The sequence below is a fragment of the Dunckerocampus dactyliophorus genome, chromosome 20 (assembly GCF_027744805.1).
Source record: "Dunckerocampus dactyliophorus isolate RoL2022-P2 chromosome 20, RoL_Ddac_1.1, whole genome shotgun sequence".
Lineage (NCBI taxonomy): Eukaryota > Metazoa > Chordata > Actinopteri > Syngnathiformes > Syngnathidae > Dunckerocampus > Dunckerocampus dactyliophorus.
The window spans coordinates 5,135,187-5,161,561 of NC_072838.1; the positions used below are offsets into that span (position 1 = coordinate 5,135,187).

Consider the following 26,375-nt stretch of genomic DNA (forward strand, 5'->3'; position numbering starts at 1 on the left):
GATGCAAGATCGCCACTATATGAAAATAACAATATCAGCAATGTGGCCATATGAAAAAAGCAACAAAAAAAACGATATTTGTGAAATTAACATGGAAAACAGCTGAAAAATATAGATCTCATCACTCCTGGAATTTTATATATTGTATTTCCCTAGTTAATTTTCATTGTAGTAAACACCAGAGCCGTTTTTGAAACATTTTAATTTTAAAAAATGATTGAATTCAGAATTTGCGTTTGAAAGGAAAGGAAATTCCGTTCCGTGTGTGCAATTTTTATAATATGAATTATAAGCCGTTCTCAGAAAGATGGAGTTGTATTTGACGACGTTTTGTTACACAACATATCACCAAGGATGCCGCTCTATTGCCCGTCCTTCTAGATCCGCCACTGCCCGATTATAATAGTTGTATCAGCCGGCGACAAAGACTTGTGTCTTGTTTTTTTTTTTCAGACTTGTGCTTGTCATGTGCACCCACTGTCAGGAGAAGCTAGGAGGTATGTAGCGCGTTCAGCGGGCAGGACGGAGCGAGTAGTAATGTCGTAACAACATGGCGACCTCAGCGCTGAGTTGTCGCGTGTAAAAAAAAACACAAGCCGATTGTTAACGAAAGATCAACGTTAGAATTCACACAAGCTTCGTTTCGTGGACAAACGCTCGCGGACCGAAGGCGACAGGCCGCATATGGAGCCCGGAATCTCGCGTGAAAGTCAGACCGACGTGGGGTGCCAGCTGCGGGAGAACACCCCGGGGGAGGAGGCGGAAGGTGGAGACGGGAGCAAGGTGATGTTAGGGCGAAGAGGCGGAGACGAGGCGGTCAAGTTGAAGGATGTGAAATGTGAACATGGCGGACAGGACCAGATGAAAAGTGGAGATGATGAGGATGTTGACAAATACGAGGAGGAGCTGGACCCAAGAATTCAGGTAGGACGCAAACTGACGTTTCCTGCCATATGCCGATAAACACATTCTATTTATTTATTTACTTAGTTAGGACAGTGCATGTGGAATAAATATGCCACAATTAGCTACAGTTGCTAAATTTAATCTGCTGTCCGAAGGCAGTCACCAAAAAACACCATAAGACTTTTAAAAAGATCAAACATTTAATGACAATATACATATTTACAAATACACTTAGAAAAAACATGAAACACATTCATTGTCAAATATAGTTAACATAATATAGATAACAACATAAACCGTCATCAACTAAGTCAGGGGTCACCAACCCGTCAATCGTGAGCCACTAATCGATCTTTGACTTGATTGTTGTTGATCGCGAGAATGTAAGAAAAAAAATACTATTACATCAGTGCACTCCCCTCTTGCAGAGGTCATCGGGCGCAGCTCAGAAAATATTCATTTTCTGTCAGGCATTCACACTGTCATGCCCTCCTGATGGCTAAAGCTAAGAAGCTTCCTCTTTTTGAACGTGGTCCGATTGTCGAGCTGCATAAGCAAGGCCTCTCGCAGCGTGCCATTGCTGCTGAGGTTGGGAGCAGTAAGACAGTTATTCTAAATTTTTTGAAAGATCCTGAGCATTATGGAACAAAAATCCAATTGGCTGTCCATCAAGACACAGGACAGTCTTCCACCCACATTCAGGCCCTTACTGGTGCCGACTGCAGTGCAATAACCATCAGACGGCATCTGAGGGAAAAGGGTTTAAAAAACAAATTCAAAAACCTTGTCTCCTTCAACGCCACAAAACTTCCCGTTTAGACTTTGCCAGGCAGCATCAAACATGGGACATTGAAAGGTGGAAACAAGTTTTATTCTCTGATGAGAAAAAATGTAACCTTGACGGTCCAGATGGCTTCCAACGTTACTGGCATGACAAGGAGATCCCACCTGAGATGTTTTCTACCCGGCACAGTGGAGGGGGTCCATCGTGATCTGGGGTGCTTTTTTATTCAGTGGAACTGGAGCTTCAGGTGGTGCAGGGTCGTCAAACGGCGGTATGCAGCATTGGCTTACTCATATGAGATGGCCACAAGTGCGGCTAGCTAATCTGCTATCATCCATCCATCCTTAAAGCCTATCCCAGCTGACTTTGGGGATACACCCAGGCCGACCGTGCTAAGTGAATTTCCGCCAAGTAGGATTCAATGTTAATAAACTGAGTAATTTTGTAGTTAGAGCATAGAAAACCTGTTTATGACCTTCTAAATATGCTTTTTAACATTATTAAACCATTTAGACATGAAATAACACCCCTATAGTCACATTTACACTCCTATTATATATTTTATATATATATATATTGAAATTAATTACTGTTTTCAATGCCTCATAATGAGTCATGTTGAGAAAAATCACAGAAGTTAGATCAGCATGTGATCTCAGACAGCATTGTATGTGGGGGAGAGTGGTGTCGTAGACCTCCCCCCCTGTTCAGAGATGATTGAAGTGTTGTGTAGCTTTGCAGACAGTTCTCACGACTTTGCCTGTGTTTACCAGGAGGAACTGGAGCACCTCAACCAGGCCAGCGATGAGATCAACAAGCTTGAGCTTCAGTTGGATGTGAGTAAGTAATTTAAAAAAAAGATCTACCAGCTGTCACTTTTAATTGGCAGTGTATTGATGGTATACAGGGTGTACTCACACTAGGCCAGTCGTACCATGCTTGGGGCCACTTAAAACCGAAAGTTCAGCACGTGTGGATCGAGTGTGAGTGCCTGCACCAACTACACAAGGGGTGTACTAGTGCGCACATTCTCACATCAGGTTGTGATGTGAGACTTTGCGCGGAAAACGGCGTATGCAACTTTTCGTCCTGATGCTTGAAAAGCCGCGCTGGACATCAAGTTCACAACTCAGGCTTTTAGCTCGATGCCGAGCATTCTGAACTGTCATTCGGTGCCAAGTCCAACACGGCTTGAATGGTCTTGTGTGAGCACGCCCTTAATCGTCACAGAGCATCATAGGACAGCTCATTGTACTAGTTTTCATGTCCACATACTCCTCAGGATGCAAGGTCCAGCTACAGGAAGATCCTCACAGATTCTGCCAGGAAGCTGAATGCTCAGGGTTCCCAGCTGGGTGCCTGCATTGAGAAAGCCAGGCCTTACTACGAAGCACGCAGACTGGCCAAAGAGGTGCCCACAGCTCGTGTACTGTAACTGCATGCTTTTCTCACACACCTTGCAGGGTGTGATGTCCAGATTGACCAGGTTGTACAAAAATGTTGATACAGTAATCCTTCACCACTTCACATTTTGCAGCTTCATTCAATCACGCTTTTTCAAAAATATATTCATTAATAAATCATGCAGTTTCGTGGTTGAATCAGCCTATTATTAAGAAAAGAATATTCAAATTTAAGCAAATTTTATGTTTCTTTGGCTTAAACTAAGCATTTGAGAATAAAAATGGTTAAATGAAGTAAAGTACAAATATAAGACATTAAGAAGACACATTCAAAGACATTGAAATGATATGTAGTATTCTACACTGCCCACTAGGTGTCAGTAATGTTACACTGATGAGACAAGCCACTGCAGGAAGTACTGTACTGTCCAGAAACTGGAAGTAAAAAAAGAAGAACAACTCCCGATACAAAATTGCAACAAGCAACATTGCTGAATCTGCAAACATGTTAACTACATGTTTGCAGAAATGGCTTGTTAAATTCAGCAATCTTCTGGTGTAAAGTATTAACTTTACACCAGGAGATGGCGGACATCTGTGACTTCAATCTGAGCAACATTTGTGGGCGTTTCTATGCAAAGTTTATAAGTTTATAAACTTTGAAGCCCCTTGTGCGTGCGGCAGCGCGTCCGCTCGCCATGACAGTCCAGACGCAGCATACTTAAGCTGATGCTTTGCTAAATTGTGTTTGGGGTAGCAAAAGGGGACATGGTGGGTTGTCAAAACATCGCTAATGGTGAGGGGGGGTAAAAAAAAAAAACGCGGAAATACGCGGGACGATTCGCGGGAGACTCCTTGGTCCATTCTTAAATTTAGAAACCAGTTTTATTCCTAATTTAAGACAAATATTCTTATCTGTTGTTGAAGAAGAATCAAAATAAGGTTTTTAGCTTGTTATTAGAAAAAAAAACAAATTTCTGGCAAAAAAATATTCTGAAAGAATTGGCTGGCTATACTTTCTTAATATGAGATTTTTCTCATGTGAAAATTGCAGTGTTTCAGCAGCGAAATCAGCAAATGTTTAAGTATATTTTCTGTGTGACTCTGTTCTTAAATTTAGAAACTTAGGTAAGCAGTTTTTGCCCTTAATTTAAGGCAAATATATATTAATCTGTTGCTGAAGAATAATCCAAATTTAGTTTTTAGCTTGTTATTAGAAAGAAGAACTCATTTCTGGCAAAAAAAAAATCTTCATAAGAATTGGCTAGCTATACTTTCTTAATATAAGATTATTTTTCTCAAGTGAAAATTGCTAGACAAGATATTTTTTTCTTTTTAGGAAAAAAATAAAGAATGGTTGCTTAAAATGGGACTTATTAACTTGAGACAAATGTGTCAAAACTTACCTTTATGCATTCCCACATAGTATCAGCATTTGAGACCAAATATGAGGTGAAAGAAAAATGGTAAAAATACAGTAGAAAGTACCGAGAGAAAGTTAGCACATGCACAATGGACATGCGTCCAGTGAGACGGATGTAACAAAGAGAATCCGGCCACTTTTCAAAATAAAAATTATTTTATTTGGAAATGATTTTTTCTTTCTGTGCGGCCCGGTACCAAATGACCCGCAGCCCGGCGGTTGGGGATCACTGCCTTAATGGATCTCATGTTCTTGTAATGAGGATGAGGAAGTGTCGACGCATCTCTAATCAGCTCATCTTGGGGACGACACTTCCCCATTGTCACTAGACAATGCAAAGTGCATTCACTGACACTCTGAAAATAATAAAACGTCTTTATTATGCGCGTATGTGTGGTCTTAAATAAACAAAAAGACAAAGAAAACATGAAGTGGATATTGTCATCTCTCACTAACCTAACTGCGGAAGTACAATTTGCTGCATTTAAGTATGCTCGGAAATCCCAGAAAGTACATCTACACTCAAAATGTGAATTCAACTTAAGTTGCGTGATGTCTTTGAATGCAACCCTTCATGGTTCATAATAACGGAGTTAATGCGATTCAAATGCTTTGCTACTATTAAAGAGACGAGTGTTAGGCAGATGCATTTTCAGACGTGTGCTATCGTTTAGCATGATTTAAATGTTAGTTCATTTGCAGCTGTGAATACATGCAAATATAGAAAATTGTGTCCTGTCATTTAACTTTCTGTTCATAAAATACAAAAATGTGTATATTTCACACATAGTGGCAAATTGTGAATAATCATGATTAATTCATTTGAAAACTGTGATTAATTTGATTCAAATGTTTGATTTCATTACTTCATTTCATATGTATAAAATTTTGTTGAAAGGTTTTGAAAAAAAATGACACATATTGAAAGACAAAGCATTGTGGTTGTTGCTGTCAACATTTCGGCCTTTGTTGTGACCCGAGCAAGTCATTAACCTAACAGTCCACATAGCCACAGCTGGAGGATTTGTTTGGAGGTGCAAATCACACAGTGCTTGTTGCTTGTGGGGCGAGTATGAGGCGTGTGCTGGCACCTTTCTGGACTCCTGAGCCACTGCCGCCCCAAATGTAGAGTCACCTTCACACTCCTATTATGCAATATAGTAGACATAATAAGAGTAAATAAGACATTTAAGACTTTATATCTATTTATCTTATAAATAACACGCGTGTGTCTTGCGTACTCTATATGTGTGTCGTGCGCCACAAATACACACCATGCAGCCAACGCACGTTCAGATATTTCTTACATGCTCCGTGCATGCCAAGTAAGTTGGTTGTGCGTTGCCCGTATGGCGGGAGTGCATGAATTGCACTCCCATGTAGCGAAGCAATCATGTTTCCGACATGGATCTTACATCTTTCATATGAAGCCCGCATGGAACGCAGGGTCAGTACTTTTATTGCAAGTTTGACGAATGATGCCACAAATTCCGGTTGTGCGCACCCTGGGTAGCATGTTTTTTGGTTATCGATGGAAATTTCCACCACAATTTTGCCTCAGTTTGCGTACCTTTTCCGGTTTGTCTTGTCGCGTTATTGATACACTGCGTGGGTCCAACTGTGTTTTTGATGTATTTTTTTTATCACAAAACGTCCTTGGAAACAGGCAGCGTCTATGATCGTTTTTTGCTAATTAACTACAGTTATGCCACAAGTCTCACAAAACACTTTTTAAAAATAGTTTTACATGCGTAAAACAATTCTAAATACATATCATGACAAATGAAAGGGATAAATGAACATTTAGGCTTACTTTTACCTTCACTGAAGATGTGATTGTTGCCAAAGACACAATGTGGCAGCAAGATTAACACGGACACCACAATCTTGTTTTGCTATGAGTTATTTCTTGAATTCAATAGTGTTTCTCACCTTCTTTATCAAAATGCTGCCACTTGCAACTTTCTTTGCCTCCATTTTGGCTTGGATTAAAGGATTAAAGAAACAAATTAAACCAACAGTTATTATTTTCCATTGGGAATACGTAATTTTAAATTTAAATTAAGGTTAGAGATGCCATTGACTTCAGCTTACCCATGACCCTAATGAGGATGGTGTAGGAAACGGATGGATAGGTTAGCAAATAAGATACAACATTAACAGCATGATAAATAATTGCTTCACAGAATATTATGTACTTTTGTGTACATTGGATTTGTTGGACAACCATAAGATTAAAATGATGAAATACTATTACTATTTTTAATATTTCAGGCGCAGCAGGAGACCCAGAAAGCCGCTCTTAGGTATGAGAGGGCTGTGTCCATGCACACTGCTGCCAGAGAGATGGTGTATGTGGCAGAGCAAGGCCTGCTGGCTGACAGGAACACCATGGACCCTACCTGGCAAGAGATGCTCAACCACGCTACATCTAAGGTATGCCCCTCAGTACTGTGTTTTTTTTTGTGGGAGAAATATACATAGTGAGCATGTGTACCATCACATAAACACACCGTATTTGATCAAATTTATGTTTGTCTTTATTGGTATTAGAGGTGTTAATCAGTCGTTCAGCTTCACAGACATGATTGATCAGCTTTGCTTAAATATCTTTTGTTTGTACTTATGTTCTACGGTGTCCGTTTTTTGAAAGCGAACGATAAATTCGTGAAAAATTACGTTTATAGCACGTGGCAGGAGAAATGTTCACTGACCACTGCAGTAAAGGGGGCGTTTCCAGAAGTGACATCAGTGAAGGCGCAGCTCTCAACGTGAGAGGATGGACGAGACGAAGATGTTAACAGTGATTATATCAAAGACTTGAGCGATGTGTCAATAGTTTTCGAGGAGGAAGAAACATCAGAAGATAGAACGTGGAATTAAGACCACCAAGGATGGGACTACATGTCTGATGCGGAGGTGACCGATGACAAAGACGTGGAGATGAAGATTGGTCGGCTTCAAACACAGAATGGTAAAGAGAAAAAAGTTGTAATTTTACAGGAATAACGTAATATTATGAGGAAAAATAATGCCATTTTAGTTGCATAACAAAACAAGCAATAAAGTTGTAATTTTTGGAAAATTTGGCTGCAGGAAAATGATAATGTTACGACAATAAAGTCAAAATATTATAGAAATAAAGTCAAAATTACAAGAAAATTGACAAGAAGAAACTTGAAATAAAATATAAAAAAGCAGCGATAATTTTACCAGAAAGCCAAAATATTAAAAGACAATTTGTATTCTTATGAGGGAAAACGTGGCAGTTTTACAGGCAAGAACTCGTAATGAGGAAAAATAGTCATTTTAGTAGCACGGGCTTGAAATATTAAGAAAAAAAGTTATTTTTTGAAAGTCGTAATATGATGAGAAATGTTTCTGATGACGTGGCTGTGATTGAACACTGCAAAAAATGAGCCTGTTTGAGTGCACTTTACCGTTACATTTAGACTCCCTTGTCAGGTTTTCAGTCATCGGAGAACATGTCATATTGTATGAATATTTCTGACCTTGTGTCAATTTAAAGAAATTTTTGTTTTTACAAAGCACTGATGTAAGTTGTGTCATCATTCCACCCTGCAGAAGAACTGTTTCAATCCATCATTATGGACCCCAATTGGATAAGATAATAGTGTATGCAAACTTCTAACTGTGGAAACATTCACATTCCCACCTACAAGGACTATTTAGTCTCCAATGAACCTAACATGCTTGTCTTTGAAATGTGGGAGGAAGTGGGAGAACCTGGAGAAAAGCCAAGCAAACACAGGGAGAACATGCAAACTCCACAGTGGAGGCGTGAGCCAGATTGATGCTGCGGATGAAACTGTCGCCATCATCGCATACTTTGTGTCATACGAAGTTGAAATGCAATGTGTGATGTACCGTGTGCAGTTGTGAATTTAAAGCTTAATTTCCTTTGATGATCAGGTCAACGAGGCTGAGGAGGAACGCTTTCGTAGTGAGCGAGAGCACCAGCGAGTCACACAGCTCTGCCAGGAGGCAGAGGCTCGAGTGCAAACCCTGCAAAAATCACTGAAGAAGGTCATCCTCAAGTCCAAACCCTACTTTGAGCTAAAGGCCCAATTTAACCACATTCTGGAGGTACGTACAAAGCCACCCTTCTCGTCACATTTTCAACACTACGTAACGCCATGACAGAATAAGCTCAACGTAATAGAAAAGCAATAGTGGTCACCCACAACGTGTGTTGATCCTCTAACACAGGGGTGTACAAAGTGCGGCCTGGGGGCCATTTGCAGCCCACTGCACATGGGGAGAAATAAAATAAAATGGAAAAATCAGCAGTCATTTTAAAAGAATCAAGTCAAATTATTAGCGGATACCTTTTATGCCCCTTTTTGGGCATTTGTATTGAGTCATGGGTTCCCATAGCGCAGCTACACACGATAACCCACACAGAAAGCTTTCTAGATCTTTCGGACTTTGCGCCTCTTCCTGCAGTGTTTCCTGCTTCCCGCCCAAACGGTCTGTGTAACTTACCCCACCCATCCTCCAGGTACGCCTCCCGCCGCTCCCACAGCCCACTCTATGCTGTTACACAGACACCCGCTTTTGTCTGCTTACTTACTTAGAAAATAAAAACACTGATAAATTGTTCCTTACCGGTTGCTCTTGTGACTCTTCAACACGACTAAGTAACGTTGGAAAGGCGTCAGACTTGAGGAACAGTTTGACTAATCATAGACCATAGTCCACCAAACAGTTTTGATGAATTAATTTCTGGAAAAACACGATATAGCGAGGGAGCAATAATCAAACCGCGATATTGAGAGAGACGACTGTAACCTCTCAGTCAAACTGGCCCTTGCATTCTTTCATTTTTCAGTAAAAGAAACAATTGGACATTCCTGCACTAACATGATTGCTCTGCTCTCTTCCAGGAACATAAGGCCAAAGTAGTGCAACTGGAGCAGCATGTGTCTAAAGTGAAAACGCGGTATTCTGTGGCTCTGCGGAACCTTGAACAGATCAGTGAGCAGATCCATGCACAGAGAGGGCGAATCCGAGTCAGTCAGGGGCGACCGGTTACATGCGGTGGCCGGAGCTCTCCAGTTGGCGCAGAGGCAGAGATCAGAGTGGCTGTCGGAGTCCCGAGCCGTAGCTTTGCGGGAGTGGGTGGAGTGGAGAGTGACTGGGTTGACAATGAGAAAACTAGGCTGTGGGTAGAGAAGCACCGGGAGAGTGGCTGGGGCGGGAGGGAGCAGCTCGTGGGGGAGCGTGGCGCTTCAGACCGCTTGTCCATCATCAGCCTGCAGACCATCGCGTCTGACCTGGAGAAGTGCGACTCCGTGGATCACCTAGGTGACCTCAGCGATGTTGGCAGTGTGCTTGGCGAGGTGTGGGACTGGAGCAAGAAGAATTCGCTCAGGCCTGGCAACGGCGTGGAGGTGACTGACGCGCCCCAGCAGAAGGAGGCAGCTGTTGGTAAAGACAAGCAAAGCTTTGTAAAGAAGCACCACAGAAGTGTGAGTCTCTAATGTTTGGATCAAGCTGATGATGAACATTCTAGTAAGCTCAGTCTGGATAAGACAACATTAGAAACAAAAAAAACACACAAGAAGTTATCTGTTTCTGTGCTGGTGAGTTGGAGGTTTTCCCAGCTGACTTTGGGCAACACGACACAAACAAGCATGCACACACACATTCACACTCCAAGCAGCAAGCAAAGCTCTCAAACGCAACTCAACCGGGGACTGACGTCACTCCCAGCATGCTTTGTGGCACGTCCCTAAAGTTACGTGTTTAGTTTTACAGTTTAGATTTAGTTTTTGCTCATTACCCAATTAAAGAACATCTTCCTTTAAAAGCAAAACTGCACCTATTTTTGGAATTTTGCCCATCATCCACAATCCTGATGTGAGACATGAACACACGTCTTTCTCTTTTCTGTGCGTTCTGAAGCTATTAAAGCAAACAAGACAAGATTTTATGGTTTTATATTCATGCTGTGACCATGTAGGAACAGGTGCATTCATGGTAACATGTAATAATTACACTTTGGCTGTTTTAAGCATTACTGGAACTTCCTTCCTGGGCTGTGTGTGCTACGAGAGGATGAGACGCCTTCTTTAAGGAGACTTTGGATGTAAGACATTGGTGGAGCTCCACATAGCAACATAGAAATGAACGCCTACACCAGGCGTTAACTTTTCCAAACTCAAAAATAATATACAAGGTAGGTGGAATAGGTGTGTCCCATTATGTGCATTCTGTGCTTCCTCTTATTTAATGTTTTTATATTTTTAGAACGTACAGAAAAGAGAAAGACATATGTTCGTGTGTCACATAAGGATTGCGGCTGATGGGCAAAATTCACCAAAAAGTGCAGTTTTCCTTCAAGCAAGCGAACGTGCCTCTGACCCTTTCCTCAGGGTGCATTTACACTCAACTTTGATGTTGTGTCGGGGGCCACACGTTCAGTTTGGGGTTTGCAGTTAGCATGTTTTTGCTAAGCGGGAAGAAGCCAAAGTACGCAGAGAAAAGCCACCACAGTTTCCCACCAGAAGTAACATTACCTTCACTAAAATTCTCTAAAAGTTCACTACATTTTGTTGTCTAATTCAAGGGCATTTACCTTATTTCTTCAACTGCAGAGAGTACTGGGCATCTATTACAGGAAGGACTTTTTATAATATTAAATAACATATATATTTTGAAGTCACTTTTACACAGATAATTCTACATTTAAAATTCTATGAAACAAAATAATGTATATTGTAATACAGCAGAGTAAATCTTTGTATATCATTTTAAGCGTCACTCACTAATGGGTATATCTCATTTTCTTTTTTTAAAAATTTGTTTCCCCCCAAAATCGCCAATTTTTTAACTCTAAAGACTGACAGCACTCTTTAAACCCCCAGTGCACACTTGTGCTTTACATTTGCCATGTCTGCTCTGCAGGCGCCGTGATTACACGCTCTCATTACGCACCGCCTCACATGTCATTCCTACGGTAAAAAGGAGACAGTATAGAATCTATGGAAATGCATACAAGGTAAACATGTCCCGATGGTACCAGTCCAGGGTGTACCTCGTAGTCAGCTGGACGTAGTCAGCTGGACTGGTCGCCAGCCAATCACAGGGCACATATAGACAAACAACCATTCACACTCCCATTCATACCAATGGACAATTTAGAGTCGCCAGTTAACCTAACATGCGTGTTTTTGGAATGTGGGAGGAAGCCGGAGTACCCGGAGAAAACCCACGCATGCGTCTCTCACCACCAGACCACCGTGCTGCCATTATCTGGACGATACTCGGTCATTATCCGTTCACTGCATGATATTATGACAGTTTTCTTTCTGTAGTACTATTTCTAATTCTCTCGTTATGTAACTGTGGCATGATTGCATTATCATACATCTATTATTTATTATGGTACAAAGTTCTGTTGACTTTTACGGCCTTATTGTATTATTTTTATGTATTATTCTATTTATTTCCCATTATTTATTATTTTACTATGTATGATCTCATTTATGTACAGTGGAACCTTGCTTAGCATCATTAATCCATTCTAGAAGGCCCGATTACTAGCATACTCAAACCAAATCCATTTTTCCCTTGAGAAATATTGTAAATCCAATGAATCCTTTCCAAAAAGCCAAAAATGTTAACACAAAACTTGTTTTTACAATTATAGTTTTACATGCCATTGATAGAAATATTTAAATATACTTTTACCTTCATTGAAGACGAGATTGTTGTCAAAGACACGATGTGGCCGTGAGATCAACATGCACACCTATGAGTTATTTCTTGAATTCAATAGTGTTTCTTACCTCATAAGTCAAAATGGAGCCAAAGAAAGTTGCAAATAGCAGAAATTTGATAATGAAGGTGAAAAACACTATTGAATAAAAAAAAAATAACAATAGCAAAACAGTTGATCTTGATGCCACATCGTGTCTTTGGCAACGATCACGTCTTCAATGAAGGTAAAAGCAAGCTTAAATGTTCATTTATCCCTTTCAGTCATCATTTATATGCATTTAGAAATGTTTTATGCATGTAAAACTATAATTGTAAAACTATGAAAAGGTTTTTTGTGTTAAAATTTGTGAGACTTTTGGCGTAATTGTTAGTTGGCAAAGAACTACAGTCAACTACATAGTCTTAGGCGGAGCTGACTTCCGCTTCCTGTTTCCATGAATTAGCAAGCTAACAGGATGCTTACAAGGACGTTTTGTGATTAGAAATACATGAAGAACACAAGACGCGCACCATATTGTACGCTGACCGGAAAACGTGCGCAAACTGAGGCAAAATGTCAGCATACATTTTTGACGTTAACCAAAAAAAAAACTGTACAGACAAATGTTTTATAATACAGACTGTATTATAAAATAGTTTTATCCTTTTCATTCAAAGTGGAACATCTTAAACACTTGAAGTGATGAACTCAGAAGGTGTAGGATTAAATAAGCTACGCTTCTTCCAACTTCTTTTCGGACATGTTTAATTGTGCAAGTGTAAATGTGATGTATGCTATGTCAATTGTTTTGCATGTTGGAAATAAACTAAGCTAGTTCCATTACCAAATATATTTTAAGGGTACATCTGCACAGAGCCAACATCTGCCTCTGCCAGTTAGGCTTGTAAAATAGTATGTAAGTCTTACATGCAAAATTGAAATACGATGGACATTTCAATATATTATGTTTTTATAATGTTGTTTTTTGTAGCTTGAAGTGGCGTAGAACTGCACTGCCCCTTGTGCTGGTACATAATGCAAACCATTATTATTGTTTTGCCTTTACCTTATTATTTAGGGTCTATTGTTTAGCTACTGTACCTGCTTATGGGCAAACTATCTGAAACAAATTGCACGGAAAATTAGTGGAGGTGGGCCTCATTGCTCACTATAACACAGAAAAAGTACAGGAAGGAGAACAACCACAGCAGAAAAAACACGCAGCTCAGAAGGAATCGTGACAGCACAAGGAAGGCTGGAAACCATTGGAGACCATAAATGGGGGCATACCTGCGGCCAAGCAGACGAGGGTGTTGTGGGTATACTCAATACATGGGAGGTGCACTGACCAGGAAGCAGGGAGTACACAGGGGATGGCCCGCTTGCCTCCATGGTTAGTCGTTGGTCTGTGGGTGACCAGGACCTTGCTGAAAGCCTTCCAAAGTAAGGACGCAAACTGGGCACCTCTGTTGGACAACACAAGAAAACACAGAGAAGGAGCTTGGTGGTTTCTAGAGCACCAGGAGCTTGGAAAGGGCGAGAGAGTGTGCCATCTTGAGCAGCAGATAGCAAGACGGGATGCGGAAAGGGTTCACTGGTGTGAAAGCCTTGTGGGCGCAGACGGAGCAGGCAGCAATTAACTCCTTGGGGTCCGTTTTGCTTGAAGGAGCGTGGCAGTATTACTTGTGGAAAAGTAAATACAGGCCAACCTTGGTTAGCGTCATTAATCCCTTCCAGAAGGTCCAACTCTAACCGAAACGTACTCAAACCAATCAATTCTTCCCATAAGAAATAATGTAAATCCAATTAACCTGTTCCAGAAAACCAAAAATGTTAACACTAAACATGTGTTTATAGTTTTACATGCATAAAACAATAAGTGTATGTAAATGATGAATGAAAGGGATAAACAAACATTTAAGCTTGCTTTTACATTCAAAGAAGACGTGATTGTTGCCAAAGACACGATGTGGCAGCGAGATCAACATCTTGGTGTTTTGCTGTGAGTTATTTCTTGAATTCAATAGCGTTTCTCACCTCAAGTCTCTGCTTTCTTTTGATTACAGCACCCTTCTATTATTTTTCTGACAAACTGTCAGGTGGTGCTGTTATTCAACGCATAGTTTGGATTTTTTTACATGAAGTTGTATTTCAGTGATGAAGAACGCAATTCCGGTTAGTTGGTGGGACCACGTAAGAAAAGAGTGAGGCTCCTCAAAACAATACGCCAGTGAAAAAAATGAGACCTCATAATCACTCTGTGTTACTTTCTCTCTCGTCATATCACTGACAAGTTGGACGACAGCGGGTCCAGAAGTCAGCCGCTTGGCTGCACGGTACGGGCAGCATGTGGGACCAAAGAGGGTACTGAATACAGCAGACAGAAAGGGCACAAACCGTTCCTGGAGAAAGTAGAAACCATCTCACAAGCCACGGATGCCAATATCATCATTGATGGTGCAGCGTTGGTGAACCGTCTCCCCCCACAGAGTTCAAAGGCGTCTGAAGAGTCCGTAGTCTGCTTGATGTCCTTTCCAGAATGTAAGCATACTACCAAGTCGAAAAGAACAGACGTTGTATTTAATGTTGTAGGAAAAAATAAATGTACTGACTGGGTAAATAATTATTACAAGTAGATTTTAGAATAATTGTTTACATTGATGTTTATTGATTGAATCATAGAGTGTCTTAAAATAAGTAAGTATAGATGTATAGAGGTAACTGTTTAATCAATTAATGTAATAACTTGGATGATTACAAGTAGTTTATAGAAATAATGCTTCATTAAATAGTTAGCAGAGTAGATGAACATCTGTTTAAGTGTGTCAAAGGCTCACGTTGCCAGGTCCCCCACCGTCGGAGCCAACTCACCACCAGGTGGTGATGGGTTGATAGCTCCGCCCTTCTCTTCACCCGAGTATCCAAAACATGTGGTCAAAGTCTGACGACACAACCACAAAGTCAATCATCGAACTGTGGCCCAGGTTGTCCTGGTGCCAAATGCACATGTGGACACCCTTATGTGTGAACATGGTGTTCATTATGGACAATCTGTGACAGGGGAGAAGTCTGTTTGGCAAATGTGGGATGTTTGTGATGAGGCTTCCGGCATGCTTTGTCCAACTCAGACAGTACCCACCTGTGGTGGATGATGAAGACCTGGGGACACTGGAGAAGTTTGTGGTCACGATGTACGACAGATCCAACACAGTCGAAGGCGTTAATGATAGGAAGTTGGACATGCTTGCCCAGGAGCAAAGGCCGTAGACCCCATTCCTACAAACTCAAAAAGCGCTGACGTGGCATGTATGCTGCCTCCCAGGTGGGGCTGCATCTGGAGTCAACAGTACCAGCAACAGTTTTGTAGATGCAAGTCAGAATGATCCAGTCAATGCAAATGCTACTGCTTTGGTCTAACCTGCACAGCACTGTGCAGCTACAGATGCAATGTTTAGAAGCAATGTTCACCCATGCTGCGAGACAATCAGTGTAAGTCACTCTGGGCTTACAGCCTACATGCACATGCACGGACAACGTCACGACTCAAAGCGCGTCATTTCCGCTTCTTTTTCCTGTTACCAAAAACAACAACAACACCGCCACGGTGGATAATGAACGCCATTGTTAGTGTTTTGGTGCTGGTACTGACCCACCACCAGTACTCGACATCATTCTGCCTCACTTTCTTCATTAATGGAAGGCGAGAACGTGAGGAAATAGGAAATGGAGCTGGAGCTGTGCCGTCCACATCTATGCTATATATCCCCAGACCCCCCCGGACACTTCTGAAGATGCATTCGTACAAACCCTGCTTCACGTAACTGCTTGCTCACATTCTGATAGACTTGGCTATTGCGGTACTTTCTACCTTGTCAGCTCCTCGCTCCAACAGTGTGGGGTTTTGCGTGTCGTCATGTTTACAAGTAGTCCCTGCCAAAGACACAAGATTCCTTTCCAATAGAACAGAACACAAATGAATGTTCCTTTTGATCGGGATATCCCGATAGGCGTATACATGACACAATATTCGGGTTAGAAAAGGAGTAACCCAGGGGTGATATTCGGGTTCATAAAAAACGGAATATGAGCATATTCCATTTTTTCAAAAGGGTTATTGGTGTTTACGTGGCCATGCACAACCGGGTTATTGCTAATATTCCGGTTATGATAGGGTTATTTGACTGCATGTAAACGTAGCCATAAAGCAATCCCCAAGGAGAATGCGTGCCAACTCTGCTGCTTGTTTCAATTATCTGCAACAATTATCTGCTCCATTATTATTGTTAACAGTAATAAACATATGAAGCAGACTACTTAAGTGCCTTTAACCTGAAGGGACAACACTTTAGACAACAAAATCAGCACCTCCAAGTCCGAATCCATGGTTCTCTGGAAAAGGTTGGCGTGCCATCTCCAGGTTGTGGATCAGATCCTGCCCTAAGTGCAGGTGTTTAAGTACCTTGGAGTCTGGTTCATGAGTGAGGGGAGGCTGGAACGTGAGATCGACTGGTGGATTGGTGCAGCATCTGCACCAAGAAAAAACAAGAACAAAGCCTGATTTAATAGTGAGGATTTAAAAACTGACACACCGATAAATTTTAAAAATACAGTCGTCCTGACTTTATCGCGGTTAATTGGTTCCAAATCCGACCGCCCTGTAGACATGAAAAAATACCCCTACAGTCACTTTTGGGGCGGCAGTGGATCAGGAGCAGGTCGTCCAGAAACTGGAAGGTTGACAGCTCCATCCTCGCTCCCTCCACCCAGTCACTGCTGTGTCCCTCAGCAAGACACTTCACCTTGCCTCCAGTGCTGCCCACACTGGTGTATGAATGTGAATGAATGTTTGGTGGTGGTCGGAGAGGCCGTGGGCGCAAATTGGAAGCCATTTTTCCGGCTGAAAACCCCAGGGCAGCTGTAATACAGATGTAGATCACCACCAGCAGTGTGTGACTGAGAAGTGAATGAATAATGGCTTCACTTCATTGCTTTAGATGCCTTGAAAAGTGCTATATAAAATCTCATCCATAATTATTTTTATTTTACACTCCTATTATTTTTTGTTTACACCACATTGCACAGGCTACAGGATCCATGCTGGGACATAAGAGACTAGCATAGCGAGCTACCAGTTAGCCTCTCCAATTTACTTATTCTAAACTTGCAAAAGTTTCTCAAACAGAGTGGGGGAGAAGGACAAAGTAAGAAGAAGACAATCTTACCACTTCCACACGAAATGGGAGGAGAACCTTTTTTCACTCTATCATGTCGGACATGCCATGGCTGACTCCATTAAGGACGTCGCGTCGCGTCACGTCGCGTCACGTCGCGTCATGTCACGTCTCATCAATATAACATTACTGATGCCTCGTGAACAGAATACTACAATAACTTGTCTTTCAATATATTTATTTCAACCACAAAACAGTCATCATTTATTAATTAATTTTTGGTCAACTGTGATAGACTGAGGGAGCGATGTTCAAACCGTGATGTAGCGAGGGACGACGGGATATGACAAGTGTCACGACCTGCTGTGACATCTGCTGGTCTCATGCTGAGGTTTCTGTACTTGCTCTATATTGCTTGTTAGTACCCCTACTGCTCCCGCTTTTGTTTGTCTTCTCAGATGCTGGTTCACCTGAGCTGGGCGGAGCTATGGGATGAGCACAGCTGCTTTCCATCTACTCAGCCTTTAAAATCACTCAGCTGCAACTGCACAGCGTGGGATTATTCCTTTTTGTGGATGCTTCACCCTCTGAGACTCTTCTGCTACATCCTCGCGTGTTCCATGTGTAGTTGCTCTCTGTTACTGGGAAGCTCATCCGAGTAGCTCACCTGACCTGCAGGTAGTTTTTTGTTACTGCTTTGTGCTCCTTTAGTTTTTTCTACTCTTTTGCAGTGCAGCTCGGACTTTATTGCTCACTGTCTACCTCAGTTTATATTTTTGTCATTTGTTTGCCTTACTATATTAAACCTTTTTCCTACCTGGAGTTGTCTCGCTCATGCGTATTGGGATCCACCTGCTGACTCCACACTCCAAGCTTGACAACAAGTCTGTGGAAGACGTTGTTACCCAGACAGAGGTAAGTTACCCCCTCACATCTACAAAGACATTAACTGCCAGCAGAGGCACAAGACGCAACCAACTCCACAACCCATTGTTCCTGCAAGATCTCCAAGAAAGGTGTAAGACTGAGCACATGTTCTTGTGGTTGTGATCCGATAGTAAGACTTACTCATGTTGCAAATTTGTTACCTCATAGGTCAACTATACGATAATAGGTCTGAATTATCCAACCAGTATTTGTAAGCAACTCGATGACGGTCTTAAAGAAGGTTTCACTGAGTCTGACATTTTCAGCTTTGACTTTGGAAAACTGTGATTTGCAATGCATTTGTTCACTTCACGTGTTCCAATTGCACTTTTTGCTAGTTTAAGATACATAAGAAAATGATTAGATAATATCCAATCTGGTAAAATAGGAGTCTTCGTAAATAATTTATGTTACTGTCAGAATAAATAATAAATATAAAATAATTGTGCAAATAAACTGATGAAAGGGTTGACAGAAACATAGTTGGGTAATGAGTGAGTACAGACACCTGTGAGTACTCACAAGAATGAAGAGTTACAAATAAGTGTAGTACTGGTTAGACATGCCACCGTATGTACACAGCGGTTCGGACTCTTCCTTGTACTTTGTAAACATCAACTGCTTGTACTGTTTCTTGAAATCACCCATCTTAGTGCCTTGTCTGTTCCATGATTTCATTCCACACTGAAATGCTGAAGGTTCTTGGCGTTGTTCTTGAATATAAGTGTTGTAAGTTTAATTTTTCCCTGAGGTCGTACCTATCCTCTCTTGTTGAGAACAATCGAATTATGTTTTTGGGTAGCAAGTTATGTTCCAAGAACCAGATTTGGCCGTCGAAGACCAGGTCGCCCAGGCGCCCGCCCTCGACTGCCACCCAAAGCACAATGCACCGGACCCTTATGGTTTCCCCCGCAGGTGGAGGTCTCGGGGTCTTGTTCTCGAGTGAGGGAAGGTTTGGAGCGTGAGGTCGATAGGCGGATCGGCGCAGCGTCTGCATTAATGCGGTCGCTGTATCGGACCGTCGTGGTGAAGAGAGAGCTGAGCCGGAAGGCAAAGCTCTCAATTTACCGTTCGATCTATGTTCCCACCCTCACCTATGGTCATGAGCTTTGGGTCGTGACCGAAAGAACAAGATCGCGGATACAAGCGGCTGAAATGAGTTTTCTTTGTAGGGTGGCGGGACTCACCCTAAGAGATACGGTGAGGAGCTCGGTCATCCGGGAGGAGCTCAGAGTAGAGCCGCTGCTCCTTCACATCGAGAGGAGCCAGCTGAGGTGGCTCGTGCATCTAGTCCGGATGCCTCCCGGATGACTCCCTGGTGAGGTGTTTCGGGCATGCCCAGCTGGGAGAAGGCACTGGGGAAGACCTAGGACACGCTGGAGGGATTAAGTCTCACAGCTGGCCTAGGAACGCCTTGATGTCCTCCCGGTGGAGCTAGAGGAGGTGGTCGGGGACCGGGAAGTCTGGGCTTCCCTACTAAGACTGCTGCCCCCGCGACCCGGACCCGGATAAGCGGAGGAAAATGGAATGGAATGCTAGCAGGTTATTTTTTACTTTAGGTGTTTGAAAATCTACTAGATCAACAAATCTTAATAATTGTGATTTTAGGAATAAAGTATATTCTCTATAAGCGGCACTATGGATTATCCTAACTGATCTTTTTTGTAGTACTGTTAGCGAGTGAAGTGTACTCTCATAGTTATTTTCCCATATTTCTGCACAGTAAGTTAGACATGGCAATACCAGCAATAGAGAGGATGGTGATTTTTGGTCCAGGACAAATTTAGCTTTATTAAGTATTGAGATCAGTATGTTTATATATTTTTAGTATATATAATTAAGATATTTAATTAGATAGAATCAAGATTTCCAGCTCATATTTTCATCTATTGGGAGAACTCGTCGTCATCCTGCACTTCTGGCGTACATGCCGTCATGAAACTGCTGGACGATTGCAATGAACTTGGCGGGGCATTGGAAGATAGCCATTATCCTCCGCAGCCCTTCACGCCAGTCAGTGTCAAAGGCTTTCGTCAGGTCCACGAAAGTGGCGTACAGTCCGACGTTCTGCTCCTGGCCCTTCCCTTGGTGGTTGGCGAGCTGCAAATATGTTCACAGTGCTGCGTCCCGCACAGAATCCACACTGTCTCTTGGGGAGCAGGTCGCGTTCCACGTGTGTCTTGAGGGGTGTGAAAGGGTGATGGGTTTGTGTTGTTCTGAACATTCATTTCCCAGGATACGAATGTGAGAAAGGGTTTGTGTTGTTCTGAATATTCACTTCCCACTGTATCTTGTTATTGTTATCTGCTGACCTTGCCTACCAGGTGCTTGTTATGTACTGAGGAAGACAGGACACTCATATAACCAAACTAGGTTGCCTGGCGCCTGTTTTGTTAAAAACAGTAACTCTGTGTGCGAATGCCTGAGTTTCGGGGCCGGCCACCCCGTTCTCACGCTCGCACGAACAGACTGGCATAAAGAGGGGAGAGCGAAAACACCTAGACGGAGTCTGCTGCGGGTTGTGATCGAACGCCCAGCCGATTGATGCGAACTCTTCCACGGGTGTTGGCTCTCCACCCTGTTGGCGTAGGTAAGAGGCTTTTTCGCTGCAATCATATATCTTGTGTGTTGATGCTTAAATAAATACGCCCTTGTTTAGGCTAAAATACCTTGATGTGTCTGTCATTCTGTGTGCCGACTGAACACGATCCTCTAAAAATATTCTAAAACATTTTTGGCGTTGTCGGCAGGATCCACGTTCAGCTGCATGCAGAATGGCTTTGTGCTGTATAAGAAAAGTGAAAAATACAGATGTCCTCACCATGGAGGAAGTGTTGTCAGGGTGGGTAGCCCCTGACGAGGTGAAAGGGATAGGCGCCATCTTACGACAACGCGGGGGACGCCCTGGGCCGTGGGCTGGCGATATCCCTGTAGCAAGCGCTGAGGTGCTGTTACGAATGTTGAACAAGGTTGAATATAACGAGGAGGCACCCTTGAGGGGAACACAGGAGAGTTTGTGGATCTGTTCAGAGGCATGGAAGGAGCGTAATCTAGCGGTGGCGAAGGCCAACGCTCAGACGGCGCAACAGACCAAGCAGCTGCAGGATAAGGAAAAAGAGTTAAGGCGAATGCAGTGCATAATGGATAAGACCGTTATGTGCCTGTCGCAATTGATTCGGGCCGCCCAAAATCGTTCATCCCGTAAAGTTGATGCGAAGCAAGTTCGCTCCTTTGTGGCCGGGATGAGTGAAGATTGGGATCCCGAGGGGTGGGATGGGGACATATGGGGAGATGACCCAGACGAGAGGCTGGGACCTCTCCCCAATCCGCCCCCGGTTCGAAGTATTTATCCATCATTAAAGCAATTTAAGAAAATGCAACCTGTTACACGACGACATCAGGTGCAAGGCATAGCAGATATGAGGCAGATGGTGGACGCACAGGGGCAGCCTGTGATAGGAGCAAACGGGCGGCCTGTGATGGAGCCTGTGCTTGAGATGCAGGAACAACGGTTGATTAAGGAGGACTTTACACAAGATGAGGTGACTCTGATTTTGTCGAGATATAAACAAAGACCAGGAGAGGCGTTGGACACGTGGATGCTGCGTCTGGCTGACGATGGGGCCGATGCTATAGCTGTGGATTCGGGAGATTGTGTCAGGTTTTCTGGAATGTCGTCCGACCCGTCGGTCAATACAGAATACAGGATAGTGGGACGGCTGATAGGGGATGGAGAAAGTTTGCCACTGTGTTTATTGTATGCTATGGCCGCCCATGAAGTGTACCCCACGCCTGGGGACTGGCCGCTGTTGACTGGTACCTGGCATACCTTGCGGGATGCAGCGCAGCTATGTTTGAGGGAGTCAGTGTCACGGGATTCAGAGCCTTTTATTAATGACAAGGAAGTGTCTAAGCGGGTTCGGGACGCTATCATACGTGATTCGCCACCGCAATATAGATCCGCGGTGTTAACAGTGTTGCTAGGAGCACAAGACTTGACGTGTGCTGCTGTGCGAATGAGGTTGATGGAGTTAGCAGGACTTGGGGATTGGGGCATGACGGCTTCTGAGCCGAGTAAGCTCCCCCAAACCCGAGAAGAGCGTAAGCCTTTCGTGAAGGAGAGTGGTAGCTGAGCTACCAGGACTGAGATGTGGAAGGCTTTGATTAAAGCGGGAGTACCAGCAGAGGAAATAGATGGCATCCCAACGAATGCGTTAATGGAGAAGTGTAGGCAGAAGGGCATACAAGTGAGGTGTAATATGGCTCCTAGGGTGGATCTGGGTGTGGCAGACTTGGTCGCTATGCTGAAGGAAGTGGTCAGGCCACCTCCTACGGCGCCACCCCGTTCAAGAGTGGAGGATCAGTCTGATGATGATTCCTCAGATTCGGGAGAGGAAGAAAGGTATGTTGCTGCCGTGAGCAGAAAGCAGACCAAGAAGCAGAGGAAGAAGGAGAAAAGAGATAGGCGAAGGCGTGACAGGGAGGATGAATAGGATGAAGGCCAAGCCGAAGTCCTTAAGACTACCTGGTCCGCCACGGATATACGGCCTCATGTAGAATTAGAAATTTATTGGAAGAAATCTGTACAAAAGGTAACAGCGTTGGTGGACACGGGCTGAGGCTCGTTGATTAGTGGAAATCCGGACAAAATTAAAGGAAAAATCGTGCCCCTAACGGGAATTGGGGGACAAGTAGTGTACGGGAAAAGTATAACACTACCACCAAAAATCGGACAAACGCCCATTAAAAAGTATACCGTTGTAGTCACTCCCGTAAAGGAGTGGATAGTGGGAATGGACATTTTGACAGGAATGACTTTGCATTTAAGACACGGGAAGTTTATGTTTGGAGATCTTAGGAAAATAAAGTCTGTTTTGGTGGGAAAAGTGCACATGGCACCATTCCCCATACCTGAAGCGACGACGTTAATCTCCATGAAACAATATAGAATCCGTGGGGGTCAGGAGGAGATTACTAAAACAATAAAAGATAAGGAGAAATTGGGGTAATTTGTAGATTATGGGGGGAACAACCCGTGGTTGTACAAAAAGATGACAAAATTGCACAGTTAATAATTAAACCATGCAATATGACCTCAGTACAGGAGATTACTCCACCTGAGGTTGTTACATTTAGAAGTACTAGAGGTTTTGGTTCAACAGATAAGGTGGGAGCTAAAGTGTGGGTGAAGCAGCGGGATGGTCCTCCACAACCCGCTGAAATTATAGCACAGGGAAATGATGCTACCCTGAGTGTCATGTATTCAGGACAGGAGAAATGGGTCAATGTACCTGTGTCAAAATGTTACTTAAGGGAAGATTAGAAAGTGTAGGATGCTATGTCCAACTGTGCTTCTTTGTGCAGGTAAATGATCAACTGGAAACGCTTTACTGGAGTGCCAAGGAGGGCTCGACATCGACAAGATGGCTGGGGACCGCGGACCTGGTGGTGCCGGCTCTTTGGTCACGCGCCTCCTTGCTCTTGGTGTCATGGTGGCCCACTCTTGGGGAACAACCCAAGAAACGACCCGGAACGAGTGCAGGACCACGTGAGCTGTCCGGCAGGTCAAGCATGTCTGATGGCCAACATCACCAGTGACTGTAACATCTACGTCTGTTACACATGCCTGGCACAAACTCTTCACATCCGAATGGCCCAAGCTACTCAGAGGACTGTGGTGTCATGGACAATCAAGTTTCCAAATCTCCCAACATGTCATCGATGACGTCGAGAGTGGTATGACACGCTGCTTGGAGGGACTGGAACGGTGTTGGGGGTGTCCAACACCATCGACGGGGAGGTCACGCGTACAGTGCTGTCGACCACTGGACAGTATACATCACGGGCGTTACACCAAGTTGGGGAGTGGTTACCTAACGGGATAGGTACACAATTGAGTAATGTCAATTTATGGACGCATCAGTACATTTGGCAATTGACTATGTTTAACGAAACTTATCGCTCCTTAATGAATCTGACCCAAACTGCCAATTGGACTGCTTGTAATATGCAAATGTTACATGCACGCATTCAGAAGGAAAGGTTTATAACTGGAGTTTATACAGGGAATTATCATCAGTGGAGAAATACTTGGAATATTAGTCAAAAACTATGGCTCCAACTATTTCCGGAACAAACTGTTTGCAATAACACCCAATGCAAAGGTTATTGGTATCAATACAATGTAACTCAAGTGAAAACTGTATGCCGATATGAAGTACTTCCGGTAATATCAATACATGGATATCATTATCTGCATGTGAGTGGAGAGTGGTTTGAAGCCGCAACAAATACGACTTATGACACTGATTTATGTGATAAAACTGATCAAGGGATGGTATGTACTTTACAGATGGGTCACGCTAATCCATGTTTGAGTGATAGTCAGGTAACATTATGTGATTGGAGTGTTGAGACACCACGAGACATGCTATGGCAGGTAGGGCCACATTACCTATGCGTAGCTACCATGAGACAACACCCACAGTTACCTTCAGCTCCATTCGTTGGCTGTCTTAATGATGTACACCTGTGGCATTGGAATAATCAAACGTATTATCTCACCAATTACTCCCAGGAGTCCAGATTGTCAGCGGTGCAGTGGGAGGTTTTGTGCCACCCCTGGACTGTGTCTCTGGACCGGTTCAAATGCGCATTGGACCGGTCCACAGAATTGAAGGATCTGATACAAAGACATAGGTACAATGTCACGCGGTTGTGGGTGTCCACATTAATAGCCGGGGATGAAGTGAAACATGTAGCGAGGCTAGTGCAGCAGAGTTCCGCCCATCATTGGTGGGATATTTTATCTGGAATGTCTGTAACTGCCAGGAAAACCATACTGCCACCCTTGTTTATTTTGGCAGGATGCTTAATTATATTAACCTTATGTAACGTATTCACTTGCTTGTATGTTAGACGAGCTAAAAGACAGCTTGAGAGAATAATTTTTAATCAGTGGTAGTATTATGTAAATTGCTGTGTGTGAAAGCGATGCCCCTTTTTGAGCTTACCAAAATTGAGGTAATTGTGGAAAGCGGGGGACCGGATATTTATGTTTGGAATTTTCAGGTTGCGGGGAATATGATGTGGGGTGAATTTGTCTGTGACACACGGGCGGATTTACTTGAGAGGGTGCAACACGATCTGGTTAATTGGAATAATTGGGAGGGGAACATGATGAATGATGTTATGTTATGGACGGTGGAAGATTTTATGAATTGAGGAAAATGATGTTCAGAACATCAAGAGTGGAATGTGAAAGGGTGATGGGTTTGTGTTGTTCTGAACATTCATTTCCCAGGATACGAATGTGAGAAAGGGTTTGTGTTGTTCTGAATATTCACTTCCCACTGTATCTTGTTATTGTTATCTGCTGACCTTGCCTACCAGGTGCTTGTTATGTACTGAGGAAGACAGGACACTCATATAACCAAACTAGGTTGCCTGGCGCCTGTTTTGTTTAAAAACAGTAACTCTGTGTGCGAATGCCTGAGTTTCAGGGCCGGCCACCCCGTTCTCACGCTCGCACGAACAGACTGGCATAAAGAGGGGAGAGCGAAAACACCTAGACGGAGTCTGCTGCGGGTTGTGATCGAACGCCCAGCCGATTGATGCGAACTCTTCCACGGGTGTTGGCTCTCCACCCTGTTGGCGTAGGTAAGAGGCTTTTTCGCTGCAATCATATATCTTGTGTGTTGATGCTTAAATAAATACGCCCTTGTTTAGGCTAAAATACCTTGATGTGTCTGTGTCATTCTGTGTGCCGACTGAACACGATCCTCTAAAAATATTCTAAAACAAGGGGGTTGAGCATGATGCGAGCCAGGATCTTCCCTGGGGAGAAGTGGAGAGGAGAGAGATGCAGTCGTGGTTGTTGCACATGTTCCTTTACCCTTTGCACTTGTAGAAGTCAATGATTAAAGTTCCTTGAGCTCCTGCGGTAGTTCACACGGGACCACATGGAGTTGAACCGGCTTGTGAGGCTCTCTGTCAGTTTTGGGCCTCCTGAAGCATATATTTCAGCTGGGATGAA

The 26,375-nt window shown here is 43.2% G+C and overlaps 2 protein-coding genes across 4 annotated transcripts in view; both read left to right on the top strand.

Annotated features, from left to right (window-relative positions):
- The first annotated feature begins 306 nt into the window (after nt 1-306).
- On the top strand, nt 307-23,835 carry sh3bp5lb (SH3-binding domain protein 5-like, b). 2 transcript variants are annotated; one of them, XR_008567200.1, is made up of 8 exons: nt 307-924; nt 2,464-2,526; nt 2,973-3,101; nt 6,791-6,952; nt 8,450-8,623; nt 9,424-18,091; nt 18,237-18,328; nt 23,705-23,835. XR_008567200.1 is itself a non-coding variant. In XM_054763971.1 (6 exons), the coding sequence occupies exons 1-6, from the start codon at nt 685-687 to the stop codon at nt 10,018-10,020; spliced, it is 1,365 nt and encodes a 454-aa protein (XP_054619946.1). In that variant the 5' UTR covers nt 307-684; the 3' UTR covers nt 10,021-18,227. The 2 variants fall into 2 exon arrangements, 1 of the variants encoding a protein (XP_054619946.1); XM_054763971.1 differs by lacking the exons at nt 18,237-18,328; nt 23,705-23,835 and having other exon boundaries at nt 9,424-18,227.
- A 1,963-nt stretch (nt 23,836-25,798) lies between these two features.
- Nucleotides 25,799-26,375, top strand: part of gabbr1b (gamma-aminobutyric acid (GABA) B receptor, 1b) — a 250,353-nt gene continuing 249,776 nt past the window's right edge. Inside the window, exon 1 of one of the 2 annotated variants that reach the window (XM_054763969.1) lies at nt 25,799-25,999. In XM_054763969.1, the coding sequence (XP_054619944.1) occupies nt 25,954-25,999 (46 nt within the window). In that variant the 5' untranslated portion in view covers nt 25,799-25,953. The remainder of the gene's footprint in view (nt 26,000-26,375) is intronic. The other variant, XM_054763968.1, reaches the window with a different exon arrangement.

Coding starts and splice junctions, on each gene's coding strand:
- sh3bp5lb (XM_054763971.1), top strand. CDS start 685: ATGGAGCCCGGAATCTCGCGTGAAAGTCAGACCGACGTGGGGTGCCAG. Junction 925..2,463: donor AGCTGGACCCAAGAATTCAG/GTAGGACGCAAA, acceptor TGTGTTTACCAG/GAGGAACTGGAGCACCTCAA. Junction 2,527..2,972: donor AGCTTGAGCTTCAGTTGGAT/GTGAGTAAGTAA, acceptor CATACTCCTCAG/GATGCAAGGTCCAGCTACAG.